At 37.8% G+C, this 19,742-nt stretch overlaps 1 protein-coding gene across 1 annotated transcript; it reads right to left on the bottom strand.

Moving 5' to 3' along the window:
- Window positions 1-135: 135 nt before the first annotated feature.
- On the bottom strand, window positions 136-18,281 carry sycp2 (synaptonemal complex protein 2). The gene is made up of 46 exons (XM_088289728.1): window positions 18,229-18,281; window positions 17,559-17,611; window positions 16,351-16,485; window positions 16,130-16,261; window positions 15,938-16,042; window positions 15,827-15,851; window positions 15,493-15,575; window positions 15,326-15,417; window positions 15,199-15,233; window positions 14,973-15,115; window positions 14,556-14,608; window positions 13,703-13,748; window positions 13,438-13,542; window positions 13,284-13,344; window positions 12,439-12,587; window positions 12,137-12,208; window positions 11,744-11,833; window positions 11,595-11,670; window positions 10,017-10,144; window positions 9,208-9,271; window positions 9,080-9,125; window positions 8,906-8,982; window positions 7,796-7,947; window positions 7,548-7,721; window positions 7,083-7,204; window positions 6,948-6,966; window positions 6,795-6,862; window positions 6,675-6,720; window positions 6,545-6,588; window positions 6,383-6,443; window positions 6,108-6,267; window positions 5,937-6,001; window positions 5,692-5,844; window positions 5,255-5,443; window positions 4,768-4,965; window positions 3,985-4,068; window positions 3,518-3,706; window positions 3,397-3,436; window positions 3,109-3,213; window positions 2,673-2,866; window positions 2,428-2,528; window positions 2,169-2,259; window positions 1,941-2,029; window positions 932-1,007; window positions 735-791; window positions 136-407 (listed from the first exon to the last, which is right to left on the bottom strand). The coding sequence occupies exons 2-46, from the start codon at window positions 17,568-17,570 to the stop codon at window positions 348-350; spliced, it is 4,266 nt and encodes a 1,421-aa protein (XP_088145854.1). The 5' UTR covers window positions 17,571-17,611; window positions 18,229-18,281; the 3' UTR covers window positions 136-347.
- Between the last annotated feature and the right edge of the window lie 1,461 nt (window positions 18,282-19,742).

Raw genomic sequence — 19,742 nt, 5'->3', positions numbered from 1 at the left:
AAGGAACTGAACAAGTGGACTTTTTAACAGATTTCTTGAAAATAACTTTAGTTTCCTTCCAGAATCCATATTTTTATGGAATACTATACTATAAAATAATGCCAGTGATTTCTTTACAGTCAATAATTAATTTAATGTTGCAATCATGAGTACACGTCAAGAAAGTCCAGCAAAGCTAAGATTAGATTTCAAAAATAAAATTCACAGGAATCGGTGAGATGGAAACATAACTTGCACTTAAAGCTGATATATAACAGTATACATTCTTACCAAACAGTAACAGTGTAAATAAACTTACTTATTTACACTAACTCAGTGTTACTTAGCTCGCACTTAAAACTTCAACTTCAATCAACAAGGACCCAGGCACGCAGACCTCTCCTCAAACCTTCCAAGGCCTCCTCGTGCTGCACAACACACACAAGCAGAATAATGACTACTCGTGAAAAACCTTCCATGTGCAATCACAGATTCTCTCAAGCAATAAATGCTTACTGTCAGAAAACCACAATATATCTCTCTTTATATCCAGACATTTCCATATATTCTAATATGCAATTGGACAAAGGAAAATTTAGAACACAGTTATTCTATGGAATGGGGAAGTTTTAATCAATCTTGCGCACTGTGACCTCTGTTCTAAATTGATGAAAACGAAGATGTGGGAGACACAAAATGTAAGAGTGAAAATCCAGTTGGTGTGAAAATGATTCATCGGCGCCATGTTCACTTACCATTGTTTTGAGGAGTCGCTCTTGGATTGACTTCATGTCCTTTTTAAGATGAGCCATCTATAAACAGTGAAAGGCTGTCAGAGAGCGTGGAGGCAACACAGTGGCCACAAGTTGACCAATGACAAGATCAAATATCGGCTCATAAATGATGAGACAAACATACAAGCTAACATTTGATATTAAAAGCGGTTTCAGACCTGAGATATGAATAACGGCTCCTCGCACTCAAGACTCGAATGGATGTGACTCAGAGTTCTCTTCAGGCCCTCTATGCTAGATGGGGGAAGATCACCTCATTAGAAGAAGGTAAGATACTGGGAGATTGTAAGAATTAAGAGCACTTCAACATTTGAGAAATTGTGGCACATTGCATATCTTTGAAATCTGACAGTTCATATTGTGACAAAAAAAAAGGCGCCCGGCAATGTAAGGAACTAATTCAAAAAGTTGCCGTCCAGATGTGAGAAGGACGAAATATACTACACTCAACGGACGTATTAGACCACCTTTTATAAATTTAAAAACAAATTATAATTTGATTAAAAAAAAAATGTCCTTAATCAAAAAGAATTACAGTCGTTTAGGGGTTTTTTTGTCCGATGATACATTTCAGTTCAGGTTGTAATCAGTCTTTTGAGTGAATTATATTTAGAATGAAAATCTAATTTAGGTTACAGAAACGAAAGAATCTTGGTAAAAACCGAGACTGTAGTGTTAATAGCATAGGGTGGCTGTGGCATAAACCTGACATTGGGTGGTCTAATACATTTGTTAAACACTATAAATATTGCTTAGTATAAAATAGTCAATATATTAATATAACAACAATATAATGATCGGGTCCATCCATTTTCAATAATGCTTATCTTGTTTACAGACACGGGACACAAAGACAGTTACGTGAACTTCAAGTAGCCAACAGCACAATTATTTTTTTTTCCATTGACAACAATACCTAATGGTAAGTCATGGCATGTAACTTTAAATGGCGGTGTCAGTCAGCTGGATCATAAATTATGGTATTGTAAAAAGGAAGCTTGTCAATTACAAATCAGTACTCGGTCAAAGGCCATTTATGACTTTACAAATTCCAAAGGGTTCATCAGTGATTTTTCTGTAAGTGGATTATAAAATCAGGGGAAAAAAACAACTTTAATTTTCAGTCATGCTTTTGAACTCATTCCCCACAGGGAACTATAACTTTACCTCTTGGTTTCCTGCTCACGATATGACTGGAAAAAAGTGTGTTGCTTTTCCAAACATATCTGCAAAAGAGGCCATACACTGATCACGCACTGATGAAAACGACGAGCCATACACTACTATTTGACAAGACAATAGACTATGTGTTTTGTGTGTGCATGCACTACTTCTGTCTGTGCGTACATATTTGTGGATGTGGATGTGTGCACGTGTAGATAAGAGCATGTGTACTTTCAGGTCTTCCTCCATGCTACCAACCCCTTCCCCGCTCCAGATTGTGGATCTCTGCTGAAAGGTATTCTGATCTTGCAACCTTCTGAATCTGGACAGTATATAGCAAGCAAAACACACAATTTAAACAACTTCCCCCCCCCCCCCCCCAAACCCCCCCCCTTTCTGCAGCCGTAGATATGGGCCATAGTACATGCATTGCAAGTTGCGTCATTTCCCAAATGTTTCATTGGCAATATTTACATACATACTGGCTCACCGGTGTTTGCTAAATTTTGCACTGAGAGAGGAGATGTGATGCTGGACAGTCTTCACGTTCTCTTTGTAATAACTGTCCATTAACTTGAAGCTGTTCCGAATCTAAAAACATTTCAAAGACAGTCTTTGAAAACCATAGGAAGTGTCAGAAAGCATTGCAAATTGCTTTATCAAACGCGAACAGTTATTCACTGTTCACAGTAGTACAACTAGTGATTATATCCAGAACATTAACATTTTTTCAACCTGTAACGTTGTCTTTAGTTTGGCGGTGAGTTGCGGAGAGAGATAACTCAGGCTATCGCTAACATCCGGTAACTCAAAATCCTCCACGTCCTTCTCTCCATTTCCCTCATCTGTGTCCCAGTGATTTTTCATCACTGAGAAGGTAGTGGTCTGTCCATGGCTCACCTCACCTTTAATGCTGTCTTCAGCATCTACTGTTGATAAATGGGAGATATTTTATTCCTTTCTGTAGTTCTCATTAGATTTTTATTTCTGTAATGTTTATTTGTCCGGATTGTCAAACAGGCTTATTTTGCCTAACTTTGCTAAAGCACACAGTACTGTCAGTTTAATCATGCATTTTTATGAATATAACATCAAAATAATCGATATGAGATAATTTGGTGGAATTAATTCGTCACATGATTTGAATAATAATGTCATTTTTTTTTCTTACAGGAGTTGAATAACTTAGCAGGTTTCAGGCGAGGGGGGCACTTCCTTTTTTGTCTCTCTTTCTCCTCAGAATCACTGAATGACATACGGCGCTTCCGACTGGGTTCTGTCATCAAAATGTAACAAAGCAAATTTTAACATGGGTCAGATATTTCCTTTTATTACTCCAGAAGCCATTACAATAACTGAATATCAATCAAATCATCTTCGTCTGATAGACATTCGGTCTGTGGCTTGATGCAGCAGTATTGTAAAGCAGAAGAGGAGGATTGGTTAAATCAAAGTTTACCTCGAGTAGCAGGAGACTCTTTATTTGAATGTGGTGTTTTCTGTCAGGATGAAAAACGGTTCATATTTGACTCTTCATCCACATAAGACACAGTAGAGCCTACCTCTGGTTTCTGACTAACCTCCAGAGAGGCAAATGCCGATTGCTGAACTCCAATGGTAAATGACAGACTGAGGGAAACCTCAGATACAGCAGATTCGTTACTGAAGCTGCAATTCAGGTCAGGATTCACGGCGGCTCCGGAACAATGAGAATGGGGAGAAGCAGAAATGGGGGACAGCTTTGTGGGAATCAACATGGGAACAAAGGCCTGTGGAAGTGACGACAGCTGGATCATACTTTTCTCAAAACAATTTCCCATATTGTTTTACAGTTTGTCAAGTCCATAACACAATATCGGAGACTTTCATGTGGCAGGTGCATACATATCACAAAACTGACAAATTCCAGGCACCTGCCCTTAAGTTGTGAGAATTGGAATCAGAGTTTTGTTGTCAAGCATCTCCTATAAGTTGTAAGCAGACTTTAACCGACAACAATCATGAGACAATACCAGCATATGATTAGTACCCTGAGACAGTATTTTACCTCTTTTGGTGAGGAACACAGTGGCAGGTTGACGGGAGGGGAAAAGTCCAACTCCAGGGACTGGGTGGACATGTTGGGAGGGAACTATAAAGATCCAAAATAAGCACAGATGATCAAACATTGGGCTTAGATGGACAATAAGGTATATACCATGCATATTCTTTTTTTATATATCCATCCATTATCAGATAATTTCATGTTAACAGTAAAAAAAATGTTCAGACTCAATATTTAATCATTAATATTTCATTTGCATTTATTGTGTTGTTATTTTCATCTTTAAGTAATCAATTGAGTGTTTTCTTCAAGGGTTATTAATATTTAACAACAACAAAAATTTGCCTGGTTCTAAAATTCTTATTTTTTTGGCCAGTTGCCCCTCTTTAATGTTGGAGATGATAATGTTTGGGAGGGGGCAACTTTAGTGGGGGATCCAAGACTTCCCTCTTCCCAGCCACTTCTTCCAACAGTTCCAGAGGGATCCCAAGATGTTCCCGGACCAGCCGGGAGACATCGTCATAACCTCATCTGGATCCTCTCAACGTGGAGGTGCAGCGGCTTGACTCTGAGTCCCTCCCGGATGACCGAGCTGAGGGAGAGCCCGGACACCCTGCAGAACAAACTCATTATGGCCGCTTGTCTCCGGGATCTCGTTCTTTCGGTCACAACCCATAGCTCGTAACCAAAGGTGAAGGTAGGAATGTAAATTGACAGGTAAATCACGTCAACTCCTTCTTCACCAGTACAGACCTGCTACATGGTCTGCATTGCAGAAGATGTTACACCAATCCACCTGTGGATCTCCCGCTCTATCGTTCCCTCCCTCATGAACAAGAACCCAAAATACTTGAACTCCTCTACTTGGGGCAGAATCTTACTCTCAACTTGGAGAGGGGATTTCACCCTTTTTTGACTGAGTACCGTGGTCTCAGATTTGGAGGTGCTAATTTTCCTCCCAAACGCTTCACACTCGAGCGTGAACTGCTCCAGTGAGCTTTTGAGAACATGACATGAAGACACCAACAGCACCACATCTTCAAAAAACAGAAATTAAATATTGAGTGAGGCCACCAAACCGGATCCCCTCAATGCTTCGGCTGCACCTAAAAATTCTGTCCATAAAGGTTATGAACAGAATCGGTGGCAAAGGGCAACCTTGGCGGAGTTCAAATCTCACTGTAATCGATTCCGACTTAATGCCGGCAATGCGGACCAAACTCTGGCATTGGTGCTACGGGGACCAAACTGCCCTTATCAGAGTGTTTGGTACCCTGTACTCCTGAAGAACACCCATAGAACTACCCGCCAAGTCCACAAAACACTTGTAGACTGTTTGGATTGAACTCCCAAGCACTATCGAGGTTGCTGCCGAGGGTGTAGAGTTGCTCCACAGTTCCTCGGCTGAGACAAAATCCACATTGCTCCTCCTAAATCTTTTCTCGCTCAAATCAAAGCTATCCTGCTTCATAATGGGTACAAATATCACAAATTTCAATGCAAGTCATTAAATTACTTACATTGCATCTTCTCGTTGGACGAAGGGGAGGACTTGTGGTCAGAAGGAGGAAACTTTGATGTTTGGTTTTGTCCACGTTCCTGTGTGGATTTGATCTTCTTTGGTTGAGTAATTTCACGTGCCAGCTGGCAAATAGAGGGGTAATGCATTTTATTAACGACTAAGTTACACAATTTGTGAACGGTCCTTGCCTTGGTTGTTTGAAGCTTCTCAAAATCTGACAAGCTCTCATCTGTGTCTGGCTCTCTATAGCTCTTGGGTAAGGCTGTACTTCGCTGGGGTCTTTTGGTGACATTGAAGGGTTTGCCAGGTTCGGGAATGTCCTTTGGCAACTCCATTGCCTTCTATATATGGATCATGTTTGAGTGAATAACAACACCTTGTGGCTGACTTTAGTAATGTACCACGATCACATTATTTTTGTACTCTTCCTTACCTTCTTGAGGCTTGGATTGCTTTTCCCAGGTTTTTGGAAGTTTTGGGGTACAACCGGGAAATTATCTACCACGGGAGAAATAAAAAAAAAAATAATGCATGGAAATATGCTTATTAACCTTGTTCTACTATTGTACTACATTGTACTATAGTTGGAGCAAGACAAATATACTTGAATTATGAGGCTGAAATGTTTTGGATCTGTTTGGTTGATTTCGGGCATATGTCATTTTGAGTTTGGCTTTCTTGGTTGACTCTCTCAGCCAGCTGACATCTGAGGATTTGATATCATCTCTGCCATTGATCATATGCTTCCTTCCATTCCACTTCTCCTGCAATACAGAATTCATACCCAAACCAATAAGTTATGTTTAATAAAAGTCACGGTTTTATTCACTATAACTAAAACTACTGATTTACAACATACGACAAAAAAAGGAAACATACTTTTGTTGTCAGTTGTCTTGTCCTGGTTGTGGAAAGGTTCACAGAAGACTCAAGGCCATCTCTGCCAATCAACAAATGTATAATGAAAAAAGATACATTTTGATACAAACTCCATTCCCTGTTCTATTCAACAAAAAACATCCGGCCAACATTTAGACATACTTGCGTGTTGTGGCAGATTTGCCAAGAAATGTATTGTGCTTTCCCTAAACAAAAATAATGAGGCAAACACTGCTTAAAAGCCTATAATGTTGCATTCAGATATCAAAAGCTAGAAAAAGACAGTATTTACCTCGATGCTGGATGGTTCATCAATGCAAAATTCAAAAACGTCTTTTCTGTACAACAAAGAAAAGTATTCAAATCCACCAGTAAACCCAAAATGCCAACTCTTTCTTTTGAATGTTATCACCTTTTGTTCGCAGAACTTGATGTGATCGTACAGTGGGATTTGGTTACATCTATTGCGTGTGCATTTTTCTATGGCAAGTAAAAATAATCTTTAGCAAATCAGGGGATATCAAGACTACTGAGCGATAAAACATTTAAAATAGTGGTTACTTACTTTACCAGTAGAAAGTAATCTGATATGAAGAGGTCAAAAACAAAGGTTAAAAAAAGACAAATTATAAGGATATAGCTGTATGTTAAGTTCTTGCAAAACAACACAGATTAGTGGAATGGAAATTGGTGTGGGTACCTGCTGACGTTGGGTGTAATCGAGCGCTGAGGTATAATTCCAAATTTTTCTTTGGATTGCTTGTTCTTGGTATAATAGCTTGAGATGAGTTTCACCATGTTGCCCACAGCTTCCGTAGCTTTCTAGATCAATAAAAAAGGTATCATACCACAAGATTTCATTTATCTGCGACAGCTGATCTCGATGGCATATAAAACTTAAACCCGGACACAAGATTGCTGTGGCCTCCACACATGTATAAAATTTGTTTGGACCAACGTACTTCAACATTAGAATGGTGTACTTTTAAATGCTCAATACCAACTCCTGTGAACAGAATATATGCTTTTTTAAGCCATCAAGTGTTTGTGTTCAGGCATTGGACTTAGCAAAAGCGTTACAAGGGGCAGATTCAACATTATGACTGTATGAAAATGCACTACAAATAATTATTTTAATGAAATACACAAAACAATAATATAATACCTTATCATTTACATTCCTTTCCTGGTTGGTTGTAGATGCCTCAGTTGTAGCTGCCACCAATGATTGCCTGCCTCTGATTATTGTTTTGTTAAGTTGTTTTCCGTGAGCTTTTAGCTTTTTGGGAATATGCAGCTCCAAATCATCTGAGCCCCCAGCAATGGTTTCTTTAGAGCTCTGTTGATCAGACGTCAATATCAAAGCTGTGGAACCTTTATTCCACACAAACACTTGTTTCTTTCAGTGATTACCTGTTGCAGGAGCCGAGTAGGTTTTTTCGGGAGCTGTTTTCTTCTATTCAAGCCTGGAACGTTCTGGGCCGATAAGGTGCGGTCTTGCTTCTTTGCAACATTTGAACATTGCCCTTTTGTGGGAACACTTTTATGTGAATGCTGCAAATAACCTGACCAAAAAACAAGTTCAAACTACAATAAAACAACAAACGTAACAAATTATTTCTGAAGTTATTTCTACAAAAATGCACAAATTAAAATAATTGGCTACGCTGAATTGGATTTTGACTATTTCTTATAAATGCTCATTTAAAGGACCTAATTCTTAGTTAATTTTAGTTTATGCTTCGGTCAAAACAGCACGATCGCCATCTTCGGCATTGTCGTATGAATGTCCAGTTACAGTACAATCAATCCTTTCATTTTGTCCGCTACTCGGGGAACACCTTCTTCCATTAGCTGACAAGCTTCAGTTAAAAATATACACAAATAAGAAATGTGAGCCAAAATTCTAAGGTGTTCTCCAAGTCCACCCCTCAAAAATACAGAGACGGTTTTAACTGCATCTCATGTACAAAAAACTTATATAAAGGGGAAGTCAACCTAATACATTTATTTACAAAGAATATGTTCTACGCAGCCCGACTAGTCAAACACTGGCATTTTGGATGATTAATATTGTGTTTGTGGTATATGAGTCAAGCAGTAAAATCCACCCGTTTTTAGCCATCTCAGGTGGCGGCCATTTTGCCACTTGCTGTCGACTGAAAATGACATCACAGTTGCTCAGGGCTCAGCTAACGACCAATCAAGGCTCATCTTTAGAAAACAGCTGAAGTGACTAAATTCACAGCCCCCCACCCCTCAGATGGCTAAAAATGCCATGTTTAGACTAGTGAAGGAACATATTAATGCAAATCATTTTTTACTTTGCCTTTAAACAGTGCAAATGGAATACTATTAGTGAGAATTGTTTTTTCCTGAATATATGCGTTACAAAGGATTTTAGATTCGTGTGAAGGGCTCATTCCAACTTTTAATATTATTTTTCAGAAAATTCCACCAGGATGGCAGCCACATGTCACATTGCTACATTATTGGATGATACTGTGTGTGCACATTGCTTACCAGAATTTGGCAGAGGATTTTTTTTTTGTGTTGGTCTTTTTCCTATTTCCGAAAGTGACTGTTTGATCCTGTGAGACCTACAAGGTGAACATAGAGGAATTATCAGACACACAGGTAATACTGTAAACATATAAAAATGGGCAATGAGCTATGGAGCTTTATTGTTGTGCTTACGTGTGTTTCTCGTTTAAAGGCTGGGTGTCAGGCACAAAAGAATCCTCTGCAAGTGTGAGTGAGAGAGGGATGTTTCTGTTATGCATAAAAAAAAATTGGGGGGACTGACCAGCGTGGCAATTACCTACCCTGAGACTCGTCTGTCCCCTGTTTTGTCAACATTCTTTTTGGTTCTCTTACTACTGGGATGTTCTGTAGGACACGCAAACAAAGCATTCCCCATTGCAGGGGTGTCATACTCAATCACGCAGAAAGGCAAAATTCAAAGCATACCTTCAGTTGTGGGCCAAACTATTAACTATTAAATTAACTATAACTATTATTGAACAGACTAAAACTAAACATATTCAGAGACAAATGTGAATCAAAATGTATCCATGAATTTCTGCATTAGAATATCTGGTGTGTATGATTTTATTTATATACTTTTTTTTTTTTATCATGGTAAAAATTGATTGTGAAGTACTACATTGTACTGAGGAAACTTGAAGTTGTTGAGGTGATGAATTGGAAGATAAAAATAACTGTGTATTTCGTTTGCTATATTAATATCTTCAAACACATGAAATGCGCTTCGTTAATGCCAAACATTGGCCTCATTCCTATTGATGTGTGAATCTGCAAAGGTTTTTTTTTTGTAACAGTTCAGTAACATACTCTGCAGTGTAAACCAGGATTATGATAGTTTTGGAATTTTAATTATAGTTGACAACAAGGCAGTAATATCAAAATAAATTAATTTAAAATCAACCTCAAAGGCTATATTATCGTGTATTAGATTAAGTGGAAATTTTCACGATATAGTTAATATTATAAACGTAAAATTGAGTTTAAATAACATTTATTCAACTGTACATGTAAAATAGTGTGGCATGTATACATGACCACTCAAAATACCATAAATATACACTATAAACAGTACCTGGTAAAACCATACCTGCTTTGTCCTGACATATTTGAAGGGTTCATCAATGGTCTTTTTTTCTGGCAAAAGAGCATTCTTCTTTCTATCAGAAGTACAAAACACCTCCAAAGATGGTTTCCCTTTGTTCTCGGCTGAACTGTCTAAACATACAGCCGTAGGACATAGTAAGTAGCAGTTAAGAGTATTATTTCCTGACTGAATACAGAATGAACAACACCTTTTTAAAGACCTAGGGCCATATTTTTGTGCTCAGAGCATATCTAGAGCATAGTGTAGCCTAACTGTGAGCATGGTTTGAGTTTACTTTCTTTTGCTATTTTTCTAGACCTGCACAGGTGGAAGTGGGCGCTTGTGCTGTTGTATGTCATTGTGGGATGGAACGGAACCAAATCCCGCCTAATCAAAGCAGCTCCCATCATACCGAATAAGACGGTCGAAGTGCACACAATCCTTGACAATGTGGAAGCAGAGATTTGCTTCGTTCCGTGCAATGAACTTGCGTTTATTGAGGTAAACTGCAAGATCTCCCTTTGCTGATTATGTAGTGGGCCGAGCATGTGACGTGTGTATTTGGAAATCGCCTTGCACCCAAATAAAAAGCATGATTAAAATATCTTAGGAAACAAAAAACATTTTTAAAAGGATGAAATATGAAAAAACATAAAATGAGGAAACATGAAATGTAAATGGGAAAAAATGTCAAATGGTAAAAAAAACTCCTAAGTTTGAAAGGCTAAAGAATAAAAACTGATTCTAAAACATAAAACAACAACATTGATATCAGAACAACTCCGAACAACAACTCGCTTAATATTAATATATCTTATAGCATAATGACAGTGTCCTGTGAAAAAAACATGGCCAATTTTGTCTTTTTTTTTTTTTTTATTAAAATGTTCATGTTAATAGATTGTGTTTTCCACATAACCGAATGAATTGCTTGTCTTAAAAAAACTCTTCCTCCCCACGATAACGCATGTTGTGTGCTTGAAGTAAATCCCCGGCACCGATCGCAGATGTCATGCATGAACGAAAAACGAATAAGTTGCTTAAAAATAACATTCAAATTGTTCTCCATGCAGTCCATTTTCAACGTACAATGGGTCATTTGTACCAGGTTTTCAACTGAATATCTTTGTATTAAGCTTGTGAAGCTGTTCAAGTGAAAAGAATAAATATTTTTGGGGAGTGCTCAGTGCCCAGGTAATAAATGTTCCAATATGACAACACAGTAGAGCACAACATTAAACAGTGTCTTGCAAACAAAGGGCACAACCAATTTATGAAAAATACAACAATCTACTTTTGCAACAATATTGCTCAGTTTTGTTTGACATAGGAAGGGAAATGTTCATTTTGCAATATTTCTACTGTTATTGTTGTGAATTTGTGTCTAATGTGAATAGAATAGTATTACACAATAGTTACCCAAAATTGCTGAACTGGCTAAATTGTCTTGGTACATCTAATATTACGGACAGACATAGGAAGCGATTGTAGTTGTGGGAGTGTGGCTCTGTGTAATGATGAGGGTGTTTTTCAGGCACTTTATACTCATCAAGATGGCTCCGACATTCTTTTGTCACATACTTGTTTTATGTATGCCCCCTCTTGAACTGCTGTTGCTGAAGGTGGTCAATCCAGAAAGCAACCCATTGGCTGGGGTCTGCAAAGAAAATAACTAAGACTGAGAATGAATTCATAAAAATTACAAAACTCTGTGAAGTACAAAACGTCACTTGGAAAGATGTCGGCCGTGCAGTTCCAAGACATGAGGCAGTGTTCTTGTCACCGTCACCAAGGGACACCTGACTCTCTGGGACAAAATTCTGCCGGAGAGTGACAACACACCAACTTTCAGTCTAAATTATTCTGCCATACACAGTCCAGGAAATCCTTATTTGATCACTTGCTTTATTCACTTAATTTACTCAATACTAGCATGCGCAGTAACGCATCCCATAACCAGAGCCATTGGAAGCAGGGTGTTGTCAAACGTATCGCAATTATCTACCAAGTATTTTTTGCATGATTTGAACCTTTGTTTTGTTTGTTTTTAAATAAGCGGTTTGGATAATAAATTACTGGAAGTTCCGAACACCACATTTCTGGCTGTAATGACTGCACTTTACCTGGGATTTGTCCTCTTCAATGAGAAGCTTAAGTGTCATGTTTACAGCGGATGTCTTTCCCACTGTGCTCTGCTGGGAAAGATGACGACTCGTTAAAGCAATTCCCTAAATGTTCTTAAATATCTATTTTATGAAGCGCTAATCTGCTACATTACAGCAATTAGGTAAATAAAATTATAATAATAATTAAAACGTTATTGCATTTTTTTTCTACTGGTGGCCATTACTTGTAATATTTTTTTCTACTTATCAGAAATACACTTTTTTAAAAGTGTGCTTATAAATGTGTATATTTGCTTTACTTTGTTCTTTTCTTGTCCATAGACGGAACAAACAGCCTGAAGGATGTCCATGGTGGAGCAGAAGCTGATGGTGAGCCTCGATGCTTTTAAACTACCCACTATGACCACTTCAGACAGCTTTAACTGTAAAATTTGTTTCGTTCCTTTCTCTGGAGGAAATAAACACATATACACAACAAATCAAATGTTAATTAGTGGTACACCACAAGGTACATATCACATTTCGGAAATGCCTGAGTTTACACTCACGGAACAAATGAAACAACCCGGGAGCGCAGATGCTCAAATTGCATGTACAGCGCTCAGAGCTTCATTTATCCACATTTCTTTTAAATTTAGTTTGAATTTGAGGATCATGCAAATAAGGGACTCAAAGGATCGGGGCCCATTTATGATTTATGTATTTAAAATGTGGTTGTGGATGTGGTAGTCAGGTACTCTCAACATGTGCGACCAATTCCACCCTGATTGGGATGCACAAGGGAAATGTGCTTGGATTTACAGGAATGCAAAGATTCATACATCTGGATGTTTTTATACATAAAAAGTTTTCGGGATTTTAGTGTACGGCAGATGACATTAGGAAGAATTTTTAAAGCCCTTCAGGTCTTTAGATCCATATCCGACCATCGTGTCTCCATTGTTGAGCTGACAGTTTCTTGGCAGGAAAGAATCTTTGAGTCTTTTTAAAAAAAAAAAAAAAAGGCTGTGTCAATCAAAGCTAAAGCAGCACTGGGACCTGAATGAAAAGGTGTATCCAGAGCAAGTGGGCTGCAGTGGCATTGTAGCCAGTTCCGCTACAATTGTTGGTGGAAAAAGGGCAGCAGGCCCAGAGGATAATGTACCTGTAACACTGTAGGTGAGGACTTCATTCTCAGGGATACAGATTGAATCCCACAGACCTGTCTACATCAAGGGGGTGACAATGGTCAATCATTTAGATGTACATATACATTATAAATAAAACAAAATTTACATTGACTATAAATCTTGATATACCGGAGACTTTTCATCAGCAAAGGCGAAATAAAAAGAGATGCTTTGGCTGTCGAGGTTGAAGTCAATCCAGAATTTGTCAAGCTTGTTATCAGCAGGTTTCAAAAGCTGACAACATGAGCAATAATCGCATAGATCAATTGGATTAAACACAAGTAAACACAACCAGCATTCCAGAACATCAAACAGACCAATTTTTTTTTTTTTGAACCACTGTTTTTTATTGTTACAATGTGCTTAATCAAGACAGAGAACCAAAGGGACTGACCTTGAAATTGTCCAGATATGCCTCTAAACATGGGTACGACTTTACTCTGGAGCAAAAAGCACATTTTTAAGTGAAATAAACACAACATAATTGCAGTAACATGCATCGCTGTTCAAGCTAGGCGTAAATGAAAAGATGAACATAGTGAACCCTCACTATATCGCGGTTTATCGTTCGAAGTAAAAGTAGTTCATCCATTTGACATCATATTTAGTAGACATCTCTATGAAATGAGATTGAGGAGCGTCGCCTCATATCCCCAAAATATTTCTACCACCTCCCACCTCGCTTGTCTGTCGAAATGAAATAAAATGAGCCACTAAACGCTGGATCATATTTACTTCAGTAAAGACGGTGCTACTTGACGTCATGCTATATGCGCATTCGTGTCACATGACGGACACTTTCCGTTCACATTACCACACAACTCATCTTTATTCATACAGCACCATATCATACAACGTGTGCAATCCAAAGTTTAAGATACAATTCTTAAATGTAAATTCATGCAATAAAACTTCCCTGTCTTCCATCCTTGCCCACCATCCTCTCCCTCCTTTTTAACATCCACTCCTCCTCCACCCAAATAAGCACAGTTAAAATATAAAGGAAAAAAAAAAACATGGCTCAAGAATTCACATTTGGATTTGAAATGTCAACGAGTAGATAAAAAGATCAGATTTAAGAAAAACCTTTTAGGCAATTTGATTTGAGAAACGGTTTATCAGTGTTTGTTTTTTGGGGTGGGGGGTGTTAAAAAACAGCTAAGGATAAAAATAACCCTCTTGAATTTAACATTTTTAAGACAGTAATTGTGAAAACACATGATGGAAATTTTATTTCATGGGTGTACCTTCTACGGTCTCCCTGTAATCCATTCACGAAGATCAGAAATGTGCGACAATCCTAAAATTAGACACGTTGGTATGAAAAGTGTCATTCCAAATACAATGCATTTCTGTTAGTGCCATAACGACATGATACAGAGCGTCCCAACCAGTGTGCCATGGCACATTTGTATGTTTTTAGAGATCGTGTGCCACAGGAAAACATAGAAATTCACTTACTTGGTCTAAAAATAATGTCATCTTTGTTCAACCCTATGCTTTTGTCCATATTTCTATACTGTAGTGGCAGTACAATTAAACGCTCTTCCACTCAGTGGCACATGAACATGCTTGTCCACTTTTTGTGACATTTTATTTATCTTACATAAAACATGGGCCTTGGCTCAATAAAGGTTGGGAAATAAACATAATGAATGCCTTACCGCCTCAAACTCCGAAGGCTGGATTTGGCCAAAGGCACAGGCTACTGGAGCCATGCTGAACCAAAGAGGCGTCAGGTTCTTTCTCTGGTCAGGAGTGGTGATTCGGAATAATACCTCAACTAGAGCAACCTGTAAATCGTAATCTGACACAGATTTTGTTATACACATACATAAATATGTATGAAAATAACAGGAATATGTTGTTTTGTTGTTAAACAATGATTACCCCCACACTGCATGATCTGACCAGCCAGGTTCATCCTGTGGAATGATGATGAGCAAGCAGGGTTAACTGGATTAAATAACTGTAATTTTACTAACTGTAAAAACAATTGTAAATGATTTTGACGTACATCATTTCCGAGGCCTCCTGTGAGGCCAAGATCCTTTCTTTCTCTGGTGACACTGTGACTTTTTTCAGAATTATGTTCAACGCATAGATTGCCTGTGTGGACATTATTAGATTCAAGAGTATGCAATGAGGCAAAAGGTAATGCTCTTCGAAATTGGCAGGTCAAACCTCTTTTCTGATGGTGATGCAAACTCTGGGATCGTTTACCAGCTGGCCAACAGAATACATGAAGGATTGGATTCCCACCATTGCTGTAAATATATCACACCCACTCAAATTTCATAACAGAATTGCTAAAACTGCGAACTAAATCTTATATCTCTTATGGATATGAGTTTTTATATTGCTTATTCTATGCACAGAAAAAAATATTCTGACGTTATTCATATGATCAGCAGTCTAGTGTGAGGTTCACATTCCCCACCAATGTCTCTCACAAATTGATTCCAGACTACAATCATATTAATGTGAAGAATGAAAACAAAGGCATTAAAAAGCATACCTTCTTTGGATGCTTTATGGATCATCTGTCATAGAAGCAAGTCAATCACTTAATTGTATGCACTCGAATATTTTGAAGTACAAAGTGCTGTTCTTTCAGACATTATCTCACCGTTACAGCATCAAAGAAGTCTTCTGACAGTGTGGACAAAGATTTATCCCACTGTGGTCCGTGCTGAATCCACAGTTGCTTGCATTTGTTAAACCACTGAAACATGTGGACAAAAATATGATTCATGAACAATTGTTTTTCTTCTGATGTATTCCTCTACTTACTGCATGTGTTTATAGTTAATATACTTATCTTCTGGATCAAGCCTTGATCTATTATTCCTGCAATTCCCTGAGTGTCCATGGGAAATTTCAGGTTCTTCCCACAATTATGGAGGACTCCGAAAGCTACACAGGCAGCATTGAAATCTTTTTGATCCAAGCTCTGTCAAAAAAAAAAAAAAATACATATGGTTTCACTGAATGTCCAATCCCGAACATGGACAACAGCAACCACAATGTAAACTATCTGACCCAAGTGATAAGATCATCCAATTTCTTGAGAAAATGCGTGGTACATTTGAGAGCTTCATTTGTGTTGTTTCGCAGGAATCCTCTCAGAGCAGTAACGTTTCTGCTCTTCAATGCATCAGTGATTGCTTTCTCCAACTGCAAATACAAATGTTCCTATTGTTGTCATTAAGTTTCCAGCATTGCTTCATTACATTTTTAGCTGTGTAGTAGTTTAGCTTGATAACAAACATTTCGGGCACACAATACGCGCCATTGCAAAATAATAAATAAATAAAAACAATATATAAGCTATTGAACTATTTAAGAAAAATAATCTGTTGATTATATTAAAGAAGGAAATCAATTGGCCATTCGTTATTAAGTAAATGTTTAATTTTCTCTGCAATTGCTTTTTAATTTAAAAAAAATCATTTTATCCAAATATTTGATTACTCATTAATATTAAAATATTCAATAGCTGCATCTCTCCAATTCCTCTGATATTGTGTCGTATGTTTATTGTTTAATAAAATCCTTGCTTTAACTTCTCTGGATTTACCTGCAAAAAATCTGCAATACAATATTACTAAATTGCTTCTAGGTAAAGTTACTGATTAGCAAAAATGCTCCTCAAAGAAAAAAAGGTATTTTGAGCCATGAAACAACTTATATTTTCTCACAATCAGAAGCAATACAGACAAAGACAGCATAAACAACAATGGCCACTGGCATAAATTATTTAGCCTCTACGTAAAATGACTAAAATTGTTGCAACTTAGTTGAGACAGCCTTCTTCTGTGTTACTTGAGCATATCTTCTTAGGTATGCACTATGTCCGTGTGTACTATTCTGAAGCCTGGTAGCGAAGACACATTCAACAAAAGAAACGGCGCAATGATCATTGAATTACAGAGATGCACGAACTGCAATTCTGTAATTTTATTTAATTATGCCATTACTGTATGTTTTAACCCAGTCAAGTACAATTCCAATGTGCATTACAATATATTTTGTTTGACGTTTTGGTTAGCTGAAACAGATTATGGCATTTCCATTTATTGTAATGTGGTAAAATGGTCATGAAACATGCAGTCACAAAGCAAATTGCATTCGTAAATCCCTAGTGTGTTCACTTTTTGTTGCATTTTTATGAAGTTGTGCTGTGAGCATGCCTTGGCTGAATACATGTTTGGAAACTACATTGCACAATATGACATGTTATACTGTACCTCAGAGGCCATTCTTCTTGCTTCAGTGGAATTTGGTTTTATCTTCAAAACAGCTGGAGGAAGGGGGGCACATGCACAGACAGTGACGCTACTTGACTTCAAAACATCCAAGTTTAGCTGTCAAATCAAGTTCACCTGTAAAGGTTGTAGTGCATTTTAGGTTCGTCCTGAAATGTCACCCAAAAGCCAAATCTCGTGAATTTGCTGTAAATTGTGCTATGCGTGTGTGTGAGTGAGTGAGTGAGTAAGTGAGTAAGTGAGTGAGTGAGTGAGTGAGTGAGTGAGTGAGTGAGTGAGTGAGTGAGTGAGTGAGTGAGTGAGTGAGGCAGTGAGTGAGGCAGTGAATGTGGACGATATACGATCTGCCGCGGAAACTAATTACTGTAAATCGTTTTTTATTTTATTTTATTTTCCGGGGACTGTTAATGTATAAGGAAAACGTAACAAAATGTCAATGTAATTGACCCTTTGTCGGTTACATTGGCATTCAGCAATAATTTAGGCTAGCTAGCCTAAAAATCTCTTAGCATGTTCAGCATGATACGCAGTCGTCAAAAGGCTTCACATTTAAAGCAAGCAAAATAACCTTACAATATCAGTGAAGTTACGCTGACGTTAAAACGACGACCGCGAGCTATATCTTAAGGTGTCTTAAAAGCAAGTTTCTTACTCCTCGGATCTGGGTACCATCTCTAGGCGCCAAATGCTGTTGACAAAAAAAAACGGAAGGTCCAGCATCCGGGTACTTGTTCGATGTTGGGTGGGTGAGCAAATGAGCATATACGCAAATGCGATTCGAGCGCGCAGTGGTTCTCGCCTACCATTCCGAAACTCAGAGCAGTGTTGAAATGTGCCGTTCCGTATGAAGGACAAGATGTATTCAAATTATTTAATTTTGGCACTTTCAGTCCTCGATACGCCAGTGCGTCAGGCCGTACAAATGAAAACAGTTCAAGCACAAGCTGCTGATTGGTTTAAGAGGAGTTAGTTCCCAAACTTTTTTCTTGTTTACCCCAAACCTTTATTTGATACCATGCGTAACATCTCACTCATACGTGTGAATGATTCTCCAAAAGTAGACAATAATAAAAAAATAAATAAAAATGCGAAGCAACTGATTTTGCAAATGAAAATCATTTTGTTTCATTAATTTGAGCATTTATTTATTGGGCATTATATTAAAAAATTAAAATAACGAAAAGAATAAATAATTATATGTATAATATAATATTTTGAAAATAAATCAGATTTTTAAAAATCTTAACATTTACCACCAAAAACCTGAGCTCCTTTAAAGTCTGCGTTTAAACGGGCATTTCAACTTGAAACACCAGGAACAAAACTCTTTAAAATAATATTCATATTTTTCTTTCATTTCATCAGTCATCTGAGCTTCAATGAGACATTCGAATGTGACACACAGCGGTTGCGATTTTGACATTATTGACCATGAAAATACATGTTTAAATGTTTCCACGTACTCCCTGCAATGGACTCATGAACCTCTTGGGATACATGTACCCCTGATTAGGAAGCACTGCTTTAAGAACATATAGGCTGCGATGTGAAATGAATGATGGAAGAACCACAGACTTATAGATAGATATATATGAATGGACAGCAATTGGCACCTTGTTTTATTATATCAATTTATGGTGCCCCGATAACTGACAACTTTTGTCCAGTTTTCACTGGAAACATTGCTAACAGTGTGTTTTATGCCAGGATACCTTTTTTAAGTAACAAGAGCCTCTCAAAGAATGAACTGTGTTATTTGCATTGTCCATTCAGCGTAGGCTATATCTCAGTATCATTAATTATTTTAGGCCTTATTTAAAACATGTTCCAACAAAGGTCAACATTGAAATATAGGCCAACGTATTTTGGGTTCATATTTTTATATGAGACTCCAGAAAAGCAGACCTGGCATCATGGGTGGGCATTGGGGGTCCATGCCTGCAGTGAGAGTCAGCTTGCCCGCACTGGATTGGAAGCTGTTTGGGGATGTTTTCCAGTAAACATTTCCTTCACTTACTGGTTTTCGAATGTTTGAGACCGTAAGATATGGTCGATAAAATGGTGCAAAAATTGCATAATCAAATAATATTGCAGATCGCAGATGGATGGGTCCTGTCACAGAGTCATTCAATCGGACATGGTTGTTTACAGAAATGACGAGCGGCT

This window comes from Idiotropiscis lumnitzeri, chromosome 3 (assembly GCF_059441095.1).
Source record: "Idiotropiscis lumnitzeri isolate Australia: NSW breed Sydney's pygmy pipehorse chromosome 3, RoL_Ilum_1.0, whole genome shotgun sequence".
Taxonomy (NCBI): Eukaryota; Metazoa; Chordata; class Actinopteri; order Syngnathiformes; family Syngnathidae; genus Idiotropiscis; species Idiotropiscis lumnitzeri.
This window is presented reverse-complemented; position numbering and strand designations above follow the sequence as displayed.